The sequence below is a fragment of the Rhopilema esculentum genome, chromosome 16 (genome assembly GCF_057945365.1).
Source record: "Rhopilema esculentum isolate cy_ngs chromosome 16, ASM5794536v1, whole genome shotgun sequence".
Classification (NCBI taxonomy): domain Eukaryota; kingdom Metazoa; phylum Cnidaria; class Scyphozoa; order Rhizostomeae; family Rhizostomatidae; genus Rhopilema; species Rhopilema esculentum.
In genome coordinates, this window is record NC_142830.1 from 2,073,098 (window position 1) to 2,091,646 (window position 18,549).

General features: G+C 35.4%; 3 protein-coding genes across 3 annotated transcripts; 2 read left to right on the forward strand and 1 right to left on the reverse strand.

Moving 5' to 3' along the window:
• The first annotated feature begins 717 nt into the window (after window positions 1-717).
• Window positions 718-5,035, forward strand: LOC135681916 (uncharacterized). The gene is made up of 3 exons (XM_089112925.1): window positions 718-3,019; window positions 3,341-4,170; window positions 4,724-5,035. Exons 1-3 carry the CDS (start codon window positions 2,491-2,493, stop codon window positions 5,033-5,035), a joined length of 1,671 nt encoding a protein of 556 aa, XP_088969051.1. The 5' UTR covers window positions 718-2,490.
• A 1,773-nt stretch (window positions 5,036-6,808) lies between these two features.
• Window positions 6,809-11,476, reverse strand: LOC135682217 (large ribosomal subunit protein eL27). The gene is made up of 4 exons (XM_065197002.2): window positions 11,341-11,476; window positions 9,314-9,568; window positions 7,765-7,875; window positions 6,809-6,891 (listed from the first exon to the last, which is right to left on the reverse strand). The coding sequence occupies exons 2-4, from the start codon at window positions 9,562-9,564 to the stop codon at window positions 6,843-6,845; spliced, it is 411 nt and encodes a 136-aa protein (XP_065053074.1). The 5' UTR covers window positions 9,565-9,568; window positions 11,341-11,476; the 3' UTR covers window positions 6,809-6,842.
• Window positions 11,477-11,636: 160 nt separating this feature from the next.
• On the forward strand, window positions 11,637-17,352 carry LOC135682212 (nucleic acid dioxygenase ALKBH1). The gene is made up of 3 exons (XM_065196996.2): window positions 11,637-12,559; window positions 14,434-14,768; window positions 15,123-17,352. The coding sequence occupies exons 1-3, from the start codon at window positions 12,171-12,173 to the stop codon at window positions 15,485-15,487; spliced, it is 1,089 nt and encodes a 362-aa protein (XP_065053068.2). The 5' UTR covers window positions 11,637-12,170; the 3' UTR covers window positions 15,488-17,352.
• The last annotated feature ends 1,197 nt before the right edge of the window (window positions 17,353-18,549 follow it).

Sequence of the window (18,549 nt, forward strand, 5' to 3'; positions counted from 1 at the left end):
ATGAACTCTTACTATTTCTAAAATGTGAACTGTAGAGAGGTGGGGATCAGACCACTACATCACACCACAGCTCTACAAACACTTTTACTGAGGCTCTGGTACAAACTTTATAACATTAAGGAAATACTGAATTTTTTCAAGGTCAAAAAATATGAAGACTTTTACCAAAAAGCATATGTCTGATAGAACGTAATTGCTTTTTATGACTTTGGGCATCATCCATTTTTGCTTTTCATGACGTATTTACCTTTTCTTGTTTGTAATCATTCTTGATAAAAAGCTCAAGCCTATAGCCCTAGCAAATATTCAAAATTCTCATTGTCAAAATATTTGAAGCTTTGCAAGCTGCTTCTGATAGCCGTGATAGACCGAAAAAGTCGAATTTCTCATGGCCTAAAAATATGAAGATTTTTATAAAAAAAATTCTTTTAATAGACCATAATTTCTTTTAATGACTTTTGCATCATTCATTCTTCTATTCGTGGCATATTTCCCATATTTTGATTGTGGTAATTTTTTTAAAAAGGTTTAAGCCTATAGCTTTAGCAAAATGTCGAATTTTTCATGGCCTAGAAATATCAACATTTTTATAAAAAAATGCTTCTGATAGACCATAATAGCTATCAATGACTATTGCAAATTTCATTCTTCCTATTCATGACATATTTTCCTGTTTTGTTTGTGCTCGTGTTTTTTAAAAAGTGCAAGCCTAAAGCCTATAGGCTAGTGCAAGTATGAAAAATTGCGGCAAAAACACGCTTCTGATAAACCAAAAGAGGATTAAAGGACTAAAGCAGCATGTTTTCTTTGCATTTTCTACATATTTACCTCATTTTGGTAGTGGTGATTTTCAGAATAGAGTGCAAGCCTACAGTCTAATTAAAATATCATTTTTTTCATGGAATATCAAGATTCTTTCTCATAAACATGTTTCTGATCGGCTAAAAGACTTTAGGTGACTATAGTAGCATCCAATCTGGTTTTTTATCTGATAATTAGCCCGTTTCTGTAATATCCCTTGTTGGTAAAAAGAGCAAGCCAATAGCCTTTGGAAAATCTCGAATTATTAACTTTCCAAAAATATTAGATATTCTATCAAAATCAAACTTTTAACAGACCAAAGAGCAATAAAGAGACAAGAACATAATTTATTTCAATTAGGAATTTAACCTGTTTTGGCATGGATGTTTGTTTGTATAATTCAAGAGAATTATTTATTTACAGGTAATAAAAGTTGAAAAGGTTAAAAAAATTGCATAGGTAAAAAACAAAGATAAAAACCCCTAATATCTGTGGCGGAGATATCATTAAAAGGTAAAGCTGGCCATTTTTCCATAGTGGACCACGAGGTGCTCGTTTAACAGGAAAAAAACAAGGAGAAAAGGATTTTTGAATTTTAGACTGTTGTTATAAACAAAATGGTTCTTAGTATTAGACAGATATGCCATCTTCTTTTTTTACTATATTGTTAAATAAGTTCTTTGATTACGGTATTTTTCAGAAAAAAAGTGCAAACCTTATAAAATACCGAATTATTCATTGTCGAAACAGAAGAAATTTTATGTAAAAAACACGTTTCTGAAGCAAAAAAATGTTGTTGGTTTTGAAGGAATGTCGGCTATTGAATAATTTGAACCAAATTGTATTGCATCTTTGAAATTTTAGTCGGAGAAAAGCGACTTATTAACATTTTGTAAAGCAAAAAATGCGAGTTCTTGAAATAAATGGGATCCTTCCACCATCTTTCCTTACCCCAACTTTTTTTCCTTGGCAATGTAATACTTTGAAAAACCTATCACTTGATAAGGGGCTATGCTCGAAACGTCGTTATTTATTTAAAAAAAATTTTCATGGTACAATTTACTTATATTTATCGTTATTATAGCATCATATTGTACTGCACGCAAGCTATTATATTTATAATACCTTGAAAAAGCCCAAATAAATCAGGTGACGTAACAATTGGATGATTCGACAATTTGACGTAACAATTACGGACTGGGTCGAAATCTTTAAAAGTGGCGTTTGATAAAATATCAACGGATTTTTCTCAAGTTTCAACTACTGTTCGAAGCTTATCAGAGTGCTGCTCGATATTTAAAAAGACTCAAAGTTAAAAACACACGATGGAAAACAATTCTATTCGTTGTCAAATGGGAGAGGAAAGCAGAGATCAAGGAGACTCCAGGTATGATTGATATTTATGTAAAAAAATGATAAAAGAACAAGAGAACTGATTATTGATTTAAGCTTTGTTCTTCAACTTGGAATGTGAAAGATGTCTTTTTTTCCAGGAAATTTCGGATCATTGATTCAGCTAGAAAAAGTGGATCCGAAGAAGAAGAATTCTCTGACAGTCCACTCAATGATCAAAGGGAACAAGTCAACCAAGTTTCTGAAGTCTCCACTGCTCTTGAAAATGTCGAAGAATCGTTCCCTAAGACACAACCAAACATCTATTGGGATTCAGACGACTCAGAGTTTCTCGATATGATAGATTGCTTGCCAGAAGAAGCTCGTCTGTCATACTATAAACGCATGAAACTTCCGAGAGGCATCAGAGAGCAACGGTTGTTGAATCAATCAAGAGGCCTGAAAAGAAAGAAATCCTCACAAAACAAGGCTGGTGAGTCCAAGTGTCGAAGAAAAGAAATTATCTACTCTCAGAGGAAATTCTGTCAAAGTTATGAGGATGAAGAAGATCATTCAGGATATGATACTGACAGTGAAGATGAAGATGATTCTGGAAAGAGCATGCATTCTGAAATTGTAGAGGAAGGCAACTCTTTGCTTGAAGCACCTAAACATGCCATCACTTCGGCTGCTGCTGATCAGGTTGGAGCCTCAGAAGATGTTGATGATGATGAATCTGACTACCCAGAATTCGATTCAGACTTCGAAGTCGACGATCCGATGTTCTTCAGAGATGATGACACAATGCCTTTACCTGATTTTGAGCCAATGATGGATATGAATGAAGAAATTGACGCCGGTGAAGACCGTATTTACAGGCGGGAACGTAAGCCGCTATCATCTTTAAAATACGTATCCAATTAATTTAAACCCTGTTTTCTTGTCCCTAGCATGAAATATTCTCGATCACCAACTCATAACATTATCCAAAATAATTAAGCTAGTAAATTTTATCGTTTTCTTTAATGCTAGTCATGCGATTTCAATTTCTTTCAATTTTCTAGCTTCTTCTAATAATCAAAGCATTTTCATATCAATCAAAAATAAACGATTTAAAATAAAAAAAATCATTGCATCCTTAATGCATCTCTTTGACACAAGAATGGAACAAATATTGATGGAATAATGGAGGAACTTTATTTAATAGGCGATGAAGATGACTTTGATGAAGACAGCGACGATGGATACGAATCAGACCAAGAGGACGCAAGAAAAGGTTTTGCTCTAATACCAACACAGCAAGGCATGGCCATCAGATTCAAGAACTTTCAATCAATCGTACCATATCTAAACTCCTTGCTGTCAGGGCAACTTAACCAGAGCGGAGTCTTAAACTTGCACTATCATCCTTCAACATATCCATTCACGAGAAATTCGCTCTTCAATTTCCAACGCAACATCGCTGCTGCTTTTGATCAACCATTGATAGATGAAGTTATAGTTATTGACAGCGATTCGGAAGATGAATCTGACGAAGTTGTAACTATTGACAGCGATTCTGAAGATGAAACGAATGAGGTAATAACTATTGAAAGTGATTCAGAAGATGAATCTCAAGAAGATGATTTGCCTCAGCAACAAATTGACAACAGGGAGGATGTATCTGCAGGAATTGCTTCTTACGACTCATTACCACGATATGACTCTGGAAACATTGAACATGAAGAGTTGATCGATGAAGCAATTGATGGGTCTGTTGAAAACCTGAACTCACAGGGAGTGACATTGGAGAACCTTATATTAGAAGAGCAGCCACAACATCAATGGTATATTGATAGCAGTATCAGCCCGTTGGTGCAAAGCAGTCTTGTAAACGAACAACCAAATGAAGTTTTTCTAGCAGAGAATCCGGCCTCTGAAAATATGCCACCTTGCTGTGATGCAGAATGCCAAACTGATGATAATTTGGAAGATCACGAGAAAGAAGGGTGTTACCTCTGTGAAACAGATCAATATCGATATTATGGTCAGTTAGAGGTATGTCAAAAAAGAATGAGGTTTTGCTTGGATATCTTATTTGAATGTTAACGTCTGATGAACTAAGTATAACTGTAACATTATTTATCGTACGTTTCTTTAATTTGATTATATAGGGATCCGAAGGAACAGCAATTCCGGATAAGAATAGATTAGACTTTTCAAGAAAAGTTGATATTTTCTCTTTACTTTGCAAAAATAACTTTTAATCGTTTCACGATGAACTACAGATCCAGCATCGATTCGGGGAAAAGGGGGGATTCGAATTAACAGGGTCAGCGTGAAGTTATAAATTGCAAACACTAAATTTTGACTCAACATTTTTATCCGGGATTCTAAACACGACCTAGATTCTATAGTACTCCAACAAGTTTTAAACAGAACCGTAACCTATTGAAGCAGTATTCCTGACATTGAAAGCTATATGTAAATACAGTCCTCTGACCTAGTAAAGTATGGTGGAGTTGGGGTTTTCCTCGATTTTAGAGATAACAGTTCTGTATTAGTTAAATTTGTGATGAAATGAACTGAAATTATTAATCTCCAATTGCAGGTAGAACGCACCCTTCCTGAAAGAATCTCTTTTGAGCAACAACATGGTAGCGCCGACCAACAACAATTTAATATAAGGGGCATGGAAACCAATTACGTCAAGAGAAGTTGTGAATCGCATCCTACCCTCGAAGAATCAGACGAGCATAGTGTTCACACTTATGAAGCGAGATGTTGGATGTCAGAGAGACAGCACACAGGCAGTCAGACAGAAGTGATTGACTGTTCTTGTTCCAGCAACCGATGCAGTGAAGACTGCTTCATAGATCGATGCAGTGATGTCGACTTTCCACTGTTTCAGCAATTTCGATGAACTTGAAAGTCTTAATGACATCATTTCAGAAACTATGACGAGAAATCAGATATAAACGAGCTTTCATACTTTAGGACATAAAATATAAACTCTCTTTCTAGTTACAATATGGCACAGCAAGGTTAACGATTAAAGAGCTTTTACTATTTCAAAATACAGCTGTAGCAGCTTGTCTTCTATATCAGATATGAACAGTTGACAAAGTGATTGTAATCAATTGAGTAAAATTACGAAGGTTCAGATGTGCCTTTAAATTTTATTCCGTTAAGCTTTGTAGAATTGTAAAAGTTAAATGAATTATTCGTGAATTATATAGCTATAAATAAAATTTCGAGCTTCCTTATCACAACACTTCTTCTGTCATCAGCATGTTTATAAACCGTTGAAAATGTCAACATGGAAATAATAGTAAACTGGCGTTCAGGATGCTTCTACTCCGAGAACTTGGCTAAGGCAATCAATCATTGAGCCTGTTAGTGGAATAGGGTTTCTTCTTTTAGGAAAATTAAATTTGATATCCTGTCTTCCCTTGTAGTAGGCCCTTTAAAAAAAATCCTAATACACCAATTCGACTTACGACCTCGTTTTGGAAATTTCTACAAAGTTAATTATACGACTTTTTTAAGCTCAGATTTGGTTTTATCGTCATAATTTCATGCGGGATACAATTTTTCATATTGTTTGAGCTTGTATTTTAGATTTTACCGAGAAATGAAGTTTGAAAACTTGTAAGGGATTTGACCGCAAAAATCGTTTCGGGGGGAAACTTTACCCCCCTAGTCGCCAATCACGGTCAAATCCCTTATAAAGTGTTTATCTTTTTGTTGTCATAAAATCAATATCATGAGGAATATCATAATGAAAACTTACAAGTAGACTAAAATCATTGCTGTCAATCCGAATCTGAGGTCAAAAATTTTTTACAAACGAATTTTTCAAAATGAGGCCGTAAGTCGAATTTGTGTATTGCTGAAATATATGCATAACATATCCCAACATCAGCCAAAATATCAATATTACTACTCGTTTCCAAAATAAGCTGTTAACTGTTTCAGTGTTCAGTGATACGATACAGTAAATATTTTGGCTTAAACAATCTCGCCTCGTTTCAAAAAAGGAGGCTAGCACGACTGATATCTTTTTGGTTTTAACTCAAATAGTAAACTTAATGCAGCCAAGTTTTGTCCATGTAGTCAGCTAACATACATTTTAAACATCAGTAATATTATCATCTATTTAGAAAAGAAGACAGTTGAAAATGTTTCTGTTATATGTGAAAACTGTTTGCCAGCCAGCCAGCAAATCTTACGTTATCCTATCAGCGTAGAACCGATTATCATTGTTACAAAAGCATCTTTCTTTCTGGGAACCTATTAAACTTTTTGAAAACCATATTTTGCCAGCTGAAGATATGGCATCAAAAATACCCACAAAAACTGATCACTTCTGATTTATCTGCATTTGCAATTTTAATTGACTTACAGTTTGAAGGGCAATAGATCCAAAATACAATGGCACCGCCAGCCTCCTTCTTTGAAGGCCTGGTGCTATTTTTAACAAAGAACTACATGTTTTGTCCATCACTTTGCGTTTAGGACAATTCTTTTTGCAAAAGCAATAAGATTAGTTTTTGTAAAATTTTCATATCATATCTAACTTGCCGCTAAGGTTGGAAGTATGGAATTCATATCTTTTACTATGCAATAGTTTAGGACTTTGTCATCCTTTCTTCAAGGGTAGTCATTGCAGAATAAAAAACAAGAGAGACAACAGTTTTCCCTTTACAATTTTTAATCTTATTAACAAATTAGAAGCGAAGTTTTTGGAAAAACCATTTGTTCTTTCCAGTCTTGTACCTGCATAAGAAAATGCAAACAAGTATCAAAATGACTGATGACAAATTTTGTATCAAAGAGACTGAAAAGAGAAAAATGCTAGAAAAGTTCAAAAGCAAGCAGTCACAAATCAAAGCCTTTTTTAAAATTTGATGTACATGATTTGTTATGGGGCTTGTTTACCTCTATCCACATTGACTGAAAGTGACTGGACTGCAATGTACCATTTGAAAGTGACTGCACTACTTTTGGTCCACTAATTATGATAGGCAGGGAAGGTTGGGTGGGTGACTTGCTAAATCTCAACCCAAGTTTTGCTAAATGTAGACAAGTCATTGATTTTCCCATTACTGATAAACTGCTCACATAGACATAAAATAATGTCTAAAGAATTGAGGAAAAATTGGGTTTACCCAACATGGACAGATACTCTACTATCAGCTTGCCTTAAACCCAAACACAGTAAACAGTTGAATCATTTTAAGTCTTGTCCTAGATTACTCAGGCTTTCACTAGGTCAGACTGATTTTCAACTCCCATTGTTCACGGTAACACCCCCAGAAAAGCCAGACATTTGCAAAAAGTGGAAAATTTCCTTACCCACTGAAGTTCAAGCTATTGAAATCAACTATAATCTGAAAAATATTGGGCTGTCCTTGAATAAGTATAGCAACTGACAAAACACCAGCAACTTAGCAACTTATTTCAAGTAATTGTATTGCATGTTTTCTGGCCTCAGTGATAAGCAGCGATATCAAAGAGGAATCCTGGCATGCTATTTCACTGGAAACTGCACATTGTATATATATATACTTAGAAAATTCACAATATAAACACATCCATTTGTGCATTTATCTGATAAACAGGCTATACAAAAAGGCTATATATACATACCTTTCTTCCAATTTTGATTTCACTTCCATTTTGGCTTTTCTTCTTTTACTTGAGTCTTTCAAGGCATCTTTGTTTACAACAGCCTTGTCAACATTGACATCAAGTGAATACCTAAAGATAATAAAGATAACCATTTACATTTTTATTACAAAACATCATGTGAAAGGTCTGACTTTTTGGAATTTTCAGACAAACTGGAATGTGTTTAGCTTGGCTCACATATTTCTTAAATTTCCTCTTTCAAAAACATACATTATTATAAAAAAAAGAAAGCAAGTATATACCATTTAAAAATACAATAAAAGATAAGCATAATTAAATACAGCTTAGTTTTCACTGCAGCTTAATCAAGAAATAGACAAAAAAAGTAGAGGAGGCAATTTTTCCTGATGCATAATTTGCAGTACATCATTTCTTTCACGGGGCTTGTTTACCTCTACAAATGGTGGCTGAAAGGGATTGGACTGCAATGTAATCAATGAAAAATTTTGGTCCACTAATTATGATAGGCAGGGGAGGTCAGGTGACAAACAATCCAAATCTTGCTCAATGTAGACAAGTCATTGATTCTTGAAAACTGCCCAGGTGGACTTAAAATAATGTCTCAAGGCTTCAAGAAAAGTTGGGTTTACCCAAGTGCTACAAGAAAAATAGAGCATAGACAGATATTCTACTACCAGCTTGCCTTGAACCCAAACACAGTAAAGAGTAAACAGTTGAATCCCTTTGAGTCTTGTCCCAGATTACCCAGGCATTAACTAGGTCGATTGATTTTAAACCCCCATTGTTGACCAGGAACACCCTGGTAAAGCCAGAAATTTTTTAAGCTGCATCAACTTAACTGGACAAAACTGTAGTTTGAAGAATAGGAGCCTGTCCTTGAATAAGTATAGCAACTGACTTTATGAAAAACACCAGCAACTTGGCAACTTATTTCAAGTAATCATATTGCATGTTTTCTGGCCTCAATGATAAGCAACAACATCAAAGAGGAATCCTGGCATGCCATTTCATTGGAAACTGCACATTACATACTTTGAGAATTCACAATAAATGTAGCTAATTAAAGACACTAAAATTTATGTCTTTGTTATTTAGCAAGGTGAGCAATATGAGAAATAGATATTCAATACTGTGGATTATCCAAAAATATGTATCCTTAGAAAAGGAGAGAAAGAAGGGCGTAGGGTCATAAAATAATGACATCCTGCTTTCCATACATCAAAAACACCCCCTTAGTGCAACACCAATACCCTTTAGTGGCACATAAAACATCTTTCAAGGTCTTACCTTCTTTACATAATGACTTACTTTAACAATGATATATAGTTTATCTTCATTAACTAACAAGCATGCAAATTATATGTATATATGAAAAACAGCATAGGGTAGTGGTAGAGCCCTAACTTTGCAAGAAACAAAATATTTATGCATACAAATACAGAATCAAACACATCTAAAACTTCTTGCAGCTTTTGAAGGTACACCCTAACAAGCACCAACTATACAATATAGAAACCATAACAAGTATGAAAAGAAATGTAATAACCTGGTTGGCATCATATGATTGTAATTGCAAACTTTGACAAATGTCTTGATCCTGGATCTTTTGGCTGCCCTTTTCTTGCCCATTGGCTTTGTGATTTTCAATGGGTATCTATCAATGCCAGCAACAATAGCATGTCCATATGGCTTTTCCTGGCTACCATCATCATAATTTTTTACAATGACTGCCTTCCTCCCTGCATATTTTCCTCCAAGCAAGAGAACAACTTTGCCAGATTTCATGAACTTCCCCATGACTCTGTATATGGAATTCAACAGATTTATCAACAAAACTTCTATAAGAGTGAAGAAGAAGGGAAGACCTTGTTTGTATTACTTATAAGACCAAAAGATGAATGCTCTTCATAAAAATTGTACAATGGTACATTTGCAGCCTTTTTATAAACATGAAAATTTTCAAGACCAAATATATATATATTTCATTTCCAAGACCAAATAATACAAAATTGCTGAGGAATCTTTGCTATTTTTCTTTAAAAACTCTTGTTCAGCCAAGAATGATCCTATAATAATATTAAAACATCTAATTCTGAAATATCTAATAATACCAAATACCAAGATGACTTCAATGGGCCTTATAGAACGGCTTGATGATGGTCTGGATGGATGTTTCATATACTTTGCTTAGGTTGAGAAATTATTTTGCAAGTGCAACCAATTTTTGAAGCCTAGTTTAATGTGCAGGTTAATGCAGAGCCGTTAAGTGACATTTGCCTTTTGATGTGATTAGTGAGTGAATTATCATGTTGGGTACTTGTACAAAAACAAGGGGAATTACAAACATTGTGGTTACAAAGACATTGCAAGGTGTAAATGGCAGACCTCATCTGCCAAAGAAAATTGAGAAAAGCATGTGCGCATAAATAAAAAAAAAGGTGACAAAGATTTTGGCATATATTGGTGGCCTAAACAATGATAACTGCAGTTATACTTGGCAGAGGTGAACTGGTGCAACCACACATAGAAAGTTCTACAAAAATCTTTGGACCTATTAAATTCACCCTGGTGAATTAAGATAGAACCTATTGGCACTGTACCATGGAAGGTTCAAACTTCATTTGCCTAAAAATTATATACAAATAAATTACTAAAGCATGGGACAGCACCAATAATGAATAGCTTTATTGAAAAATTGTTAAAATTTGTAAAATAGAAAAGGGCACTGTGCCAAAAAAATCAAAACATGAGCTAAGTCTTATGCTAGTATAGTGAGCCCAGACTGGAAACTTTGTTTCATGCCCGCAATAAATTGCCTGCACACACATCTGCGCACTTTTGTATATTGGCTGATCCCTAGATAAAAACATTTTAAATTATCAACTATAAAAATAACTAAGAGTATATGATATGTGCAGTCTAAAATTTTCAAGGTAAACTTGTCTGGGCAAGAGACGAGTATCCAGTCTGGTAGTGAGCAAGCTTATGCAAATTCAATTTTTACAGGCCAAGAAAGCCTAAAATAAATTTTTATTTTCACATAAGCAGTATATAATTGTTCTTGAAAGCTTATAACAGTAGGAATACCAAAAAACCAACTGCTCATCAGTTACAGTTCATTCAAGATTTATATAGCATGTTGTCTGGCCTAGGTGGTAATCAACTGTACCAACTAGGAATTCGTACATGCAATTCGTAAGATCAGAAAATATATCTAAAGCTTATCAACTTCTACAAATCACACCGAGACCCTGAAAAATAAACTTATTCTAAGCAAGTTTTAACGCACCTCAAGCTTTAATGGCAGTACTAAATCATTTTAAACACAATATTAGAATTGGCTTAGATGACAGCTAAACTAAACGGCTGGCCGAGCTGGATATTAGGCCAGTGACAAATGAACGACGTGTTGGCTAAAAACAGAAAATTCACCGGAAACCTATAACGTTTCGGGCGAATATGTTACCAGAACGTTAATAACTTTACCAACGAAGCTTGAATCGCATTTTTTCATCAAACTTTTTAAGTACGGAAGGTAGATTGAATGGATTCAAGTTTTAAGTAGAAACTTACACTGGAAGTTTAGTCCACCATGTAAAAGAAGGCTCATAGGCCTCGCTTACAATATGAGCAAGTCCTACCACGAAAACGAGGTCCTTCGTCTCGTTGCAAAAATAGGCCTTAAGCTCAATTCACACTAGACGCGTTTTTTTGCCGCTGCCCAAATAAAGTTCGCGTTTTTGACGAATTGCGTGCGCATCGCGTTTTTTGGGCAATGCGTCACGATGCGGCAAAGTTGGATTTATCCAACTTTTCCGCAATGTGCCGCATCAGAACAATAAAAGAGTTTTGTAAGCAAGCTGTTCTTCTTTCTTTGTAGACAATAGCGGGACAAGAGGCATGACCGGTTTTTTGAAAACACTGAAATGGCGTTCTATTAAATTGATGCCTGAGCCAATATCGCTAAAGAAACACTATTTCGTACAAATATTCTCGAACTGCAGAGAATGGGCACACAGAATGCTTCCCTCAATGCCTTTTGCAATGACTATTTCAAACAAATTTTTGCTGACCCGAGAAAGATAGAACGTAGAATGAGCCAGGGCAGTGTTAAATGAAATAAATGTACAGAGAGCTGCTTTAGTTTGAATTTTCAAATTCTTGAGACATAAACTGGAACTAAGTCCAATATCACTGCCATTGTACTTTTTAAAAGGAAACGCAAAGAGACCCACTAGATATGAACGCTTGAATTCCATTCTTGAAAAACGCTGTGTGACGCGCCGCGACGCACCGCTTCTAGTGTGAATTCAGCTTAACAGCTTACTGCATTGGCCCTAGGAAAGAAGTGGAAAAATGAAAACGAAATTATTTGGAATCGTCGTCTCAAATAGCAGCTGAAGATGAAAAGAAGTGATGTTCAGGACTTTGTGCGGTTGGAATATAAAAAGTACAAGAGGAAAAAGCCTCCGCCGAATTTTAGTGACGTGATTGACTTCGATAAAGTCGAAAATTTTGAAAATAAAATAGAGCGCGAATGTCATTTGAACACAGAAGAACATTTGGTTGCTGAATGCTGTAAACTTGGCCTAAAAAACCCGACGAAATGGAAAGCATATTGGGTTAAATCTTGTCCTGGTTTCATGTTTGTGAGAAATCCGTTTCTTTCTCAGTCTCAGAAGTATTGGACTCACCAAGCACTTACAGATTATACGAAAAAACCTTTCCCTTGTAATCTAGATGTACATATGAAGCTGGATGATTCTAAGACTGTCTGGGAAATAAGCCAAGAGTTAGTAGTCCTTATTTTGCTGCAGCAATTTTAGTTTTTCAATATTATTTTCAACAATATCATAAAAGAAACTCTATTGATAATAGAGTTGGTTTCTTGATAGCCCAGAATGTGGGGCACTCTTTTGGAAGGATCAAAGTTTTGCCAAAAGTGCTTCATTGAAAGTGTGGTTAGGAATTTCTGCAGCACAGACAGAAAACATGTTAGATGTACTTGAAATGGAATGAGTGACAGGTAGCTCAGCTTAATCAATTAATTTGTCTATTTACTAAGAAAATATACCAGGCAATTACAGTGATAGCAATAGTATAGTTAAAAAATAAATTGAACACCAGAAAGAATGAAAATAGAATAGTTTGAATGTTATGAAACATAACATTTTATTTGCATTCTTGTACTCAATTTATTTGCTAACTATATTATTGTTATTTTGGATGAAGTACCACACCCAACCTACATATTACAGTGATAGCAGTTGAGGAAAAGTTCCTCCTTAACAAGTTCACTGGATAAAAAGGCAAATATTGTTAAATCAAGGTGTTTCCTATTTCTTTGACTGTTATGATCTGCACTTCTGCTGCATGTTGTACTGGTAGTTTGCAGTACTTCCAGCCAAGCTCAAAACTGATATTTGCACAGGCAAGCCAGTTGCAGACTTGTTTTTGCATATACCAGAACAACACATAGGGCGGAAACAAAAGGTCAGCAACAAAATGCATGTTTTTGCTGGCTCAGCAATTCAAACACCATAGAAATGAGCAGGCAATGTCTCCAAGGCGCAAAGCAAAGTTTCTAGTCTGGCCTTTTAGACAAAAGCTCTCTTTACAAATCCAAGTTGTCCTAAGAGGGCTTTCTAGCACTTTGAATTTCTTTTATCTCCACTTACGTCTAGGTTATAATATTCTGGATTCTGGACCTTTTATCTTTCTTTCCCCTGGAAACTCTTTCATTCGCAAAAAATCAAGCAACTATGCATTCTACTTAGTTGCTTAAACTTCCAAAATTATCTTGTCAACTATTATAGTTCCTAATGTCAAATGCCATTGGTAGCGTACATCAGTGTGCAAATGATGCAATTTTAAAACTGGATGTGCAAAGGATGAAAAATAATTCAGATCTTTGAGTGAAGCGAAATATCTCAGATGTACAAGAAATGCACTTTTCATGCTAGCCCCAATTTCCCACTCAATATCTGATAAACAAAATCTGTGCACCTTGCATTTTAAACATTTGTCTAGATTTCCAAGTATCCCCTCATTGCTATGCTGGTCTGAATTAAAAACTGTTTCTTTGTCAGAATGCAAAAAATTATTGTTGTTATGTTGATAGCTGCTTGTTTAAATCCATCCATGAAGGCACAAGATAAATCCATCCATGAATAATGTGTTGTTTCCTAATCCTGTGAGTCCTATTTAACATATGGAAAACACAGAGGCAGAGAAGAAACAATGTGCCTATTGAGTGTCTTGATTCTAACTGAACCAAAATTGCTTGTAAATTAACAAACGTATATACAGAAATGCATTAATTGACTTAACACAGAAAATGCAAATAGAAAAAATGGTAGGAAGTGTGAGTAAAGGGGAGGAGTAAATTGAATAGCATGGCAAAGATAGGGTAAACAATAGGGATTAGTGAATATGTGATATGAGAGTGACGTAGTGGATGCCTGTGCTTTGATGTTAGAATGTGATGGAATTAATGAGAAGGAACAATAAATGTGAATAGGCCTAAGCAGAGTCACTGCACTTTTTACCAATTTTTAATTGGTGTTCTACAGTATCTTGCAAACAATTTACAGATGGTTAAGATTTATTAAAATTCTGAAAAAGTAATTCAAATAAATATTGTACTAAACATTAATTTCTTTCCAGAGAAAGCCCATTGAATCCATACAGCTTTATGGAAAAATTGAGATGGTCGCACCTTGGATACCATTTTGATTACAACTATGTGAACTATAAAGAAGAAAAGTATTATGGTTTTCCAGATAATCTATCCATGCTTATGAAGTGCATTGCACAAGTACTTGGTTTTAGAAGCTATGTTCCAGAGACTGCTATAGTGAATTACTATCCCATCGGAAGTAGCATGGGTGGACACACTGATCATTATGAAGAGGAACTGGATGCACCATTGATCTCTGTGAGTTTTGGCCAACCAGCTGTTTTCTTGATTGGTGGAAAGACAAAGGATATTAAGCCTGAAGGTATGTGTCGTGTTAATAAACAATGGAAAGAACTTTGTTCTTTCTCTGAAGCAGCCTACAGTGGGAGGGAGGGGGCAGGGACAGCCCTGATAAATAAGTGTAAAACAGCCATATTTTACAAAAGAAATGTTTCCTGAATTTATCAATTTTATTAGCTATAAGCCATTTATTTTGTATTTTGCCAAGTTACTATTATTTATTCATTCCTTTTCTAGACAACACAATTTTATCAATATTTCAGGGCTGATTTGCTAATAGGCTGTTAAAAAAGGGTTTATAGACTAGCATAAAAAATTAGATTTATTCCTGTTTGTAAACTTATAATTTTAAAGCATTTTGAATTTATTTCCATAGCCATTTGGATTCGAAGTGGAGACATTGTAATTATGTCAGGGGAGTCAAGGGTAGCATATCATGCTGTACCATGCATTATAAAAGAAGGTTTGGATGGCAAGCCCCCTGAAGCTCTTCAATATGACGGTTCTAGAGAAACAAAGTGCGATTGTGCAACAGTTCAAGACATTGAAGGCCAGTCAACAGTGAAAGAGTGTATGAACATTGAAGGCAGCACCTCTGATCTAGAATGTCAATTTAGCTGTAAGGGAGACAATCATTTATGGACAAGTCTTACTCTGTCAAAGAAAGACTGGGAACCTTTTGCTAGTTATTTGTCGAAAACTAGGATTAACATTAATGTAAGGCAAGTTCACAAAAGGTAGAATTTAGCACAATGATTTGCAATATGATATTTTATATTTTCGAAACTTTATGAATGAGCATGAATGTAAAGCCATCCAAAAAAGCATTTCCTGTGGGTTGTTTTAAATCAGCAGATGGCTTCAATCTGTGGATACCTTGCCAAATCATACAACAAGTTGTTTTCTTCTATTTTCATATTGGAATAATGGTCATCTCAAACAATGTTGTTAGCCAAGAAAATTCTCTGCACCTGAAAACAAGATTTATGCTAGCCAGTATAATCAATCCTAGCCTAAAATTATGAAATTTTTGGAGAACAATTTCATCTTGGTTTAATTACCCTTCTTCATACAAGTAAAGATAGCATGACTATTTGATGCAGTCATAACAATACGTTTTTAGAATTTTTTAAGTTTTAAGTGAGCTTAAAAGAACACAATGAAATACATCTAAAGGTGGCAAATCAGGTTCATCTATGACAGATTACTTAATTATAGAATCATTCATCATCATCATTGTCATCATCATCAACCAGTTTTTATCTGGGGGTTTCCACTTAGAAGCAGGTGGCCGGATGTACTTATGTCCTGCAGCGATTCTTTCTATTTCAAATTACTTTCCATGTCTTCTTTCACCAAAACAACCTTCATTCCTCCTCCATCTGTCCTTTCCATGTTTTCCTGGGCCATTCTCTCCCTTTTTGTCCTTTTACCTTGAAGTCCACATCTTCTTCAAGATGTTTCCTTCTGGTCTTCAAAGTATATGTCCCAAACATCTTTCTACTTTGCCTAGAGTCTCACTGTCCTGAGCCTAGTTTATTTTCCGGCATTCTTCTTATCAATTTCATTTTATTTATTTCAGGTTTCATTTTGCAAATGGAGAATAATGTAATTTGTTGAACTTGGAGTATTAGAAACATCTCTTACAAGAGTTTTTAGATTTGCTTGGTGAAAATTTTTAAATTTAATATTTTCTAATTAGAGTTAGATAAAATATCACCTTGTATAGTTTGCATTCAAGATGATTCTTCAAAACTGACTGGTTTAGTGCTATTTCACTGATATTTTGAAGAAAAACAAAACATTTCAATAGAATGCAGGAGTTTCAAAGTAAAGGTCTAACTTCTAACTCCATAAATTTATTGACTTTCAAACAGTAAGCTTTGAAGCAAACATACCATTCTTCTCGGGTGGGAGTAGAAGTGCTCCCAACCAAAATGTTGCTCACTATCCAAAATATAATTGCCAAATGCTAACGTCTTGCCAGAATAATTACAAGTGTATTCTTTAGCACTACCACTGCTGAGTTCTAGTGCACCATGTGTGTGGAAAGGGAGTAAAAAAGATCAAAATAAATTTGCAGAACTTGTGAAGCTGACACTTAGCATATATCTGCATTTGTCAATACTATCGTCAAAGTCTGACAATGGCAGAAGACCCATGTTTAAACTTTTTGCTATAAGAAAAAAAAACCAAATTCAAATCCTTAAATCCGGACATTGATTCGCTACACTGGCTGTCCTCATAGAGTGTAGAACGCAGTTAGTTGATTTCAATGGAAAGCTTTCTCGTTCTGCAATAATTTCTTTTGGTGCTCCTCAGGGCTCCATCCACGGACCACTTCTGTTCTTCTTGTATGTGAATGATCTACCAAGCCTTATTGATTCCAAAACTGATTATTCCTGATGATACAACTATCCTGTCACATGGGCCCTCCCACAGTAGTCTTACTCCAATCATTCAAAAGGACTTGGACAGTGTTAGTCTATACTCTTCTATAAACCATCTTGTCCCTCTTTCTACCAAGACAGAAGTAATTATCTTCAGTAAGCCGTCACAAGCAACAATGTTTAAAGACCGTGCCGTCCTATCAGTGGCGGATCCAGACTACCGCCATTACCGCTCGAGCGATTCAAAAAATTATAGAAACAAGGATCATTCTCATGTTTATCCTACTACTTTAATTAAACCATAATTAATTATTGAAAATATTTGATCGCGCTGCAAACCAAGCCTTTCTTCCTAGGAACATGCCTGAAATTTCCACAGAGACAGAAATATGTTTTAATCCATATCGCTATGGAACTTGCGTGCCAATTGCCGAGCCACATGTTTGCAAATAGAAGGCTAGCATGGGGGGGATGATGAAATCATGGCTTGCTAGCTAGGGGGGTTGAGTCGGTGTAGAGCGGATTCGAGCTGCACTGAGCGGTAGTCAGCTTGCCTAAACCAATCAAATCGTCAGAAATCACTGCCAACCTGGGGGATGCATACAAATTTTGTTGACAACCAATGAACAACCGAGTTGACTACCGCTCAGATGGGGGGGGGAGGGGGGGTTTTGAAGTAGTACTGCCGCTCAACGCGGCTCAAACGTTACAGAAAGATGGGGGGATGCCTACATATTCTGCAAGTGGGCAAACTGTAACTTCAAAGCCGATGTGACCCATTATTCTGTACAATACACAACTATTCGTAGGAATATATTTTAAAAGAATATTAAATTAAAAGTCAGGCCCACAATATTCGCCAAAAGTATGATTGTTTGTTTAACAAAAGTTGCTCTCAATAATTGCAAATTTTATCTAGCTTTTTAAACTTAGTAATTTTCAACAGGTCTGATTTTCATAAGTAATTGTCCGACTAAATGCGAGTTTTAGGCGACACTTCGAAATTCTGCCAAATTGTTCTTTTTTCCTAATTCGATGGTGTTCCTCGTCTAAATGCCGTAAATTTTTTTAGAATATCCATCCTCAGAATATTGAATAAGATTATTTATTTCTTCTCAAGCTTGTTGTAAGGATACATGAAATTTTAGTAAAGCACCGCTTGTCTCTTGAAAATGGTCTACATAGGAAATTATAGAAAGCAATAATCATTTTAGAAAACCGGGTGTGACCAAGAAATGGGTGTGGTCTAAAGGGTGTGGTCAACCCTCTATCTCATTTCGGCGGTAGTCAGATTTTTGGCTGGATCCGCCACTGGTCCTATCCCTCAACAATGCAGAAATTGAATATGTCAACTGTTACAAGTGTCTTGGGTTCTCATTAGAGCAACACTTTGACTACTCTTTACATGTCAAA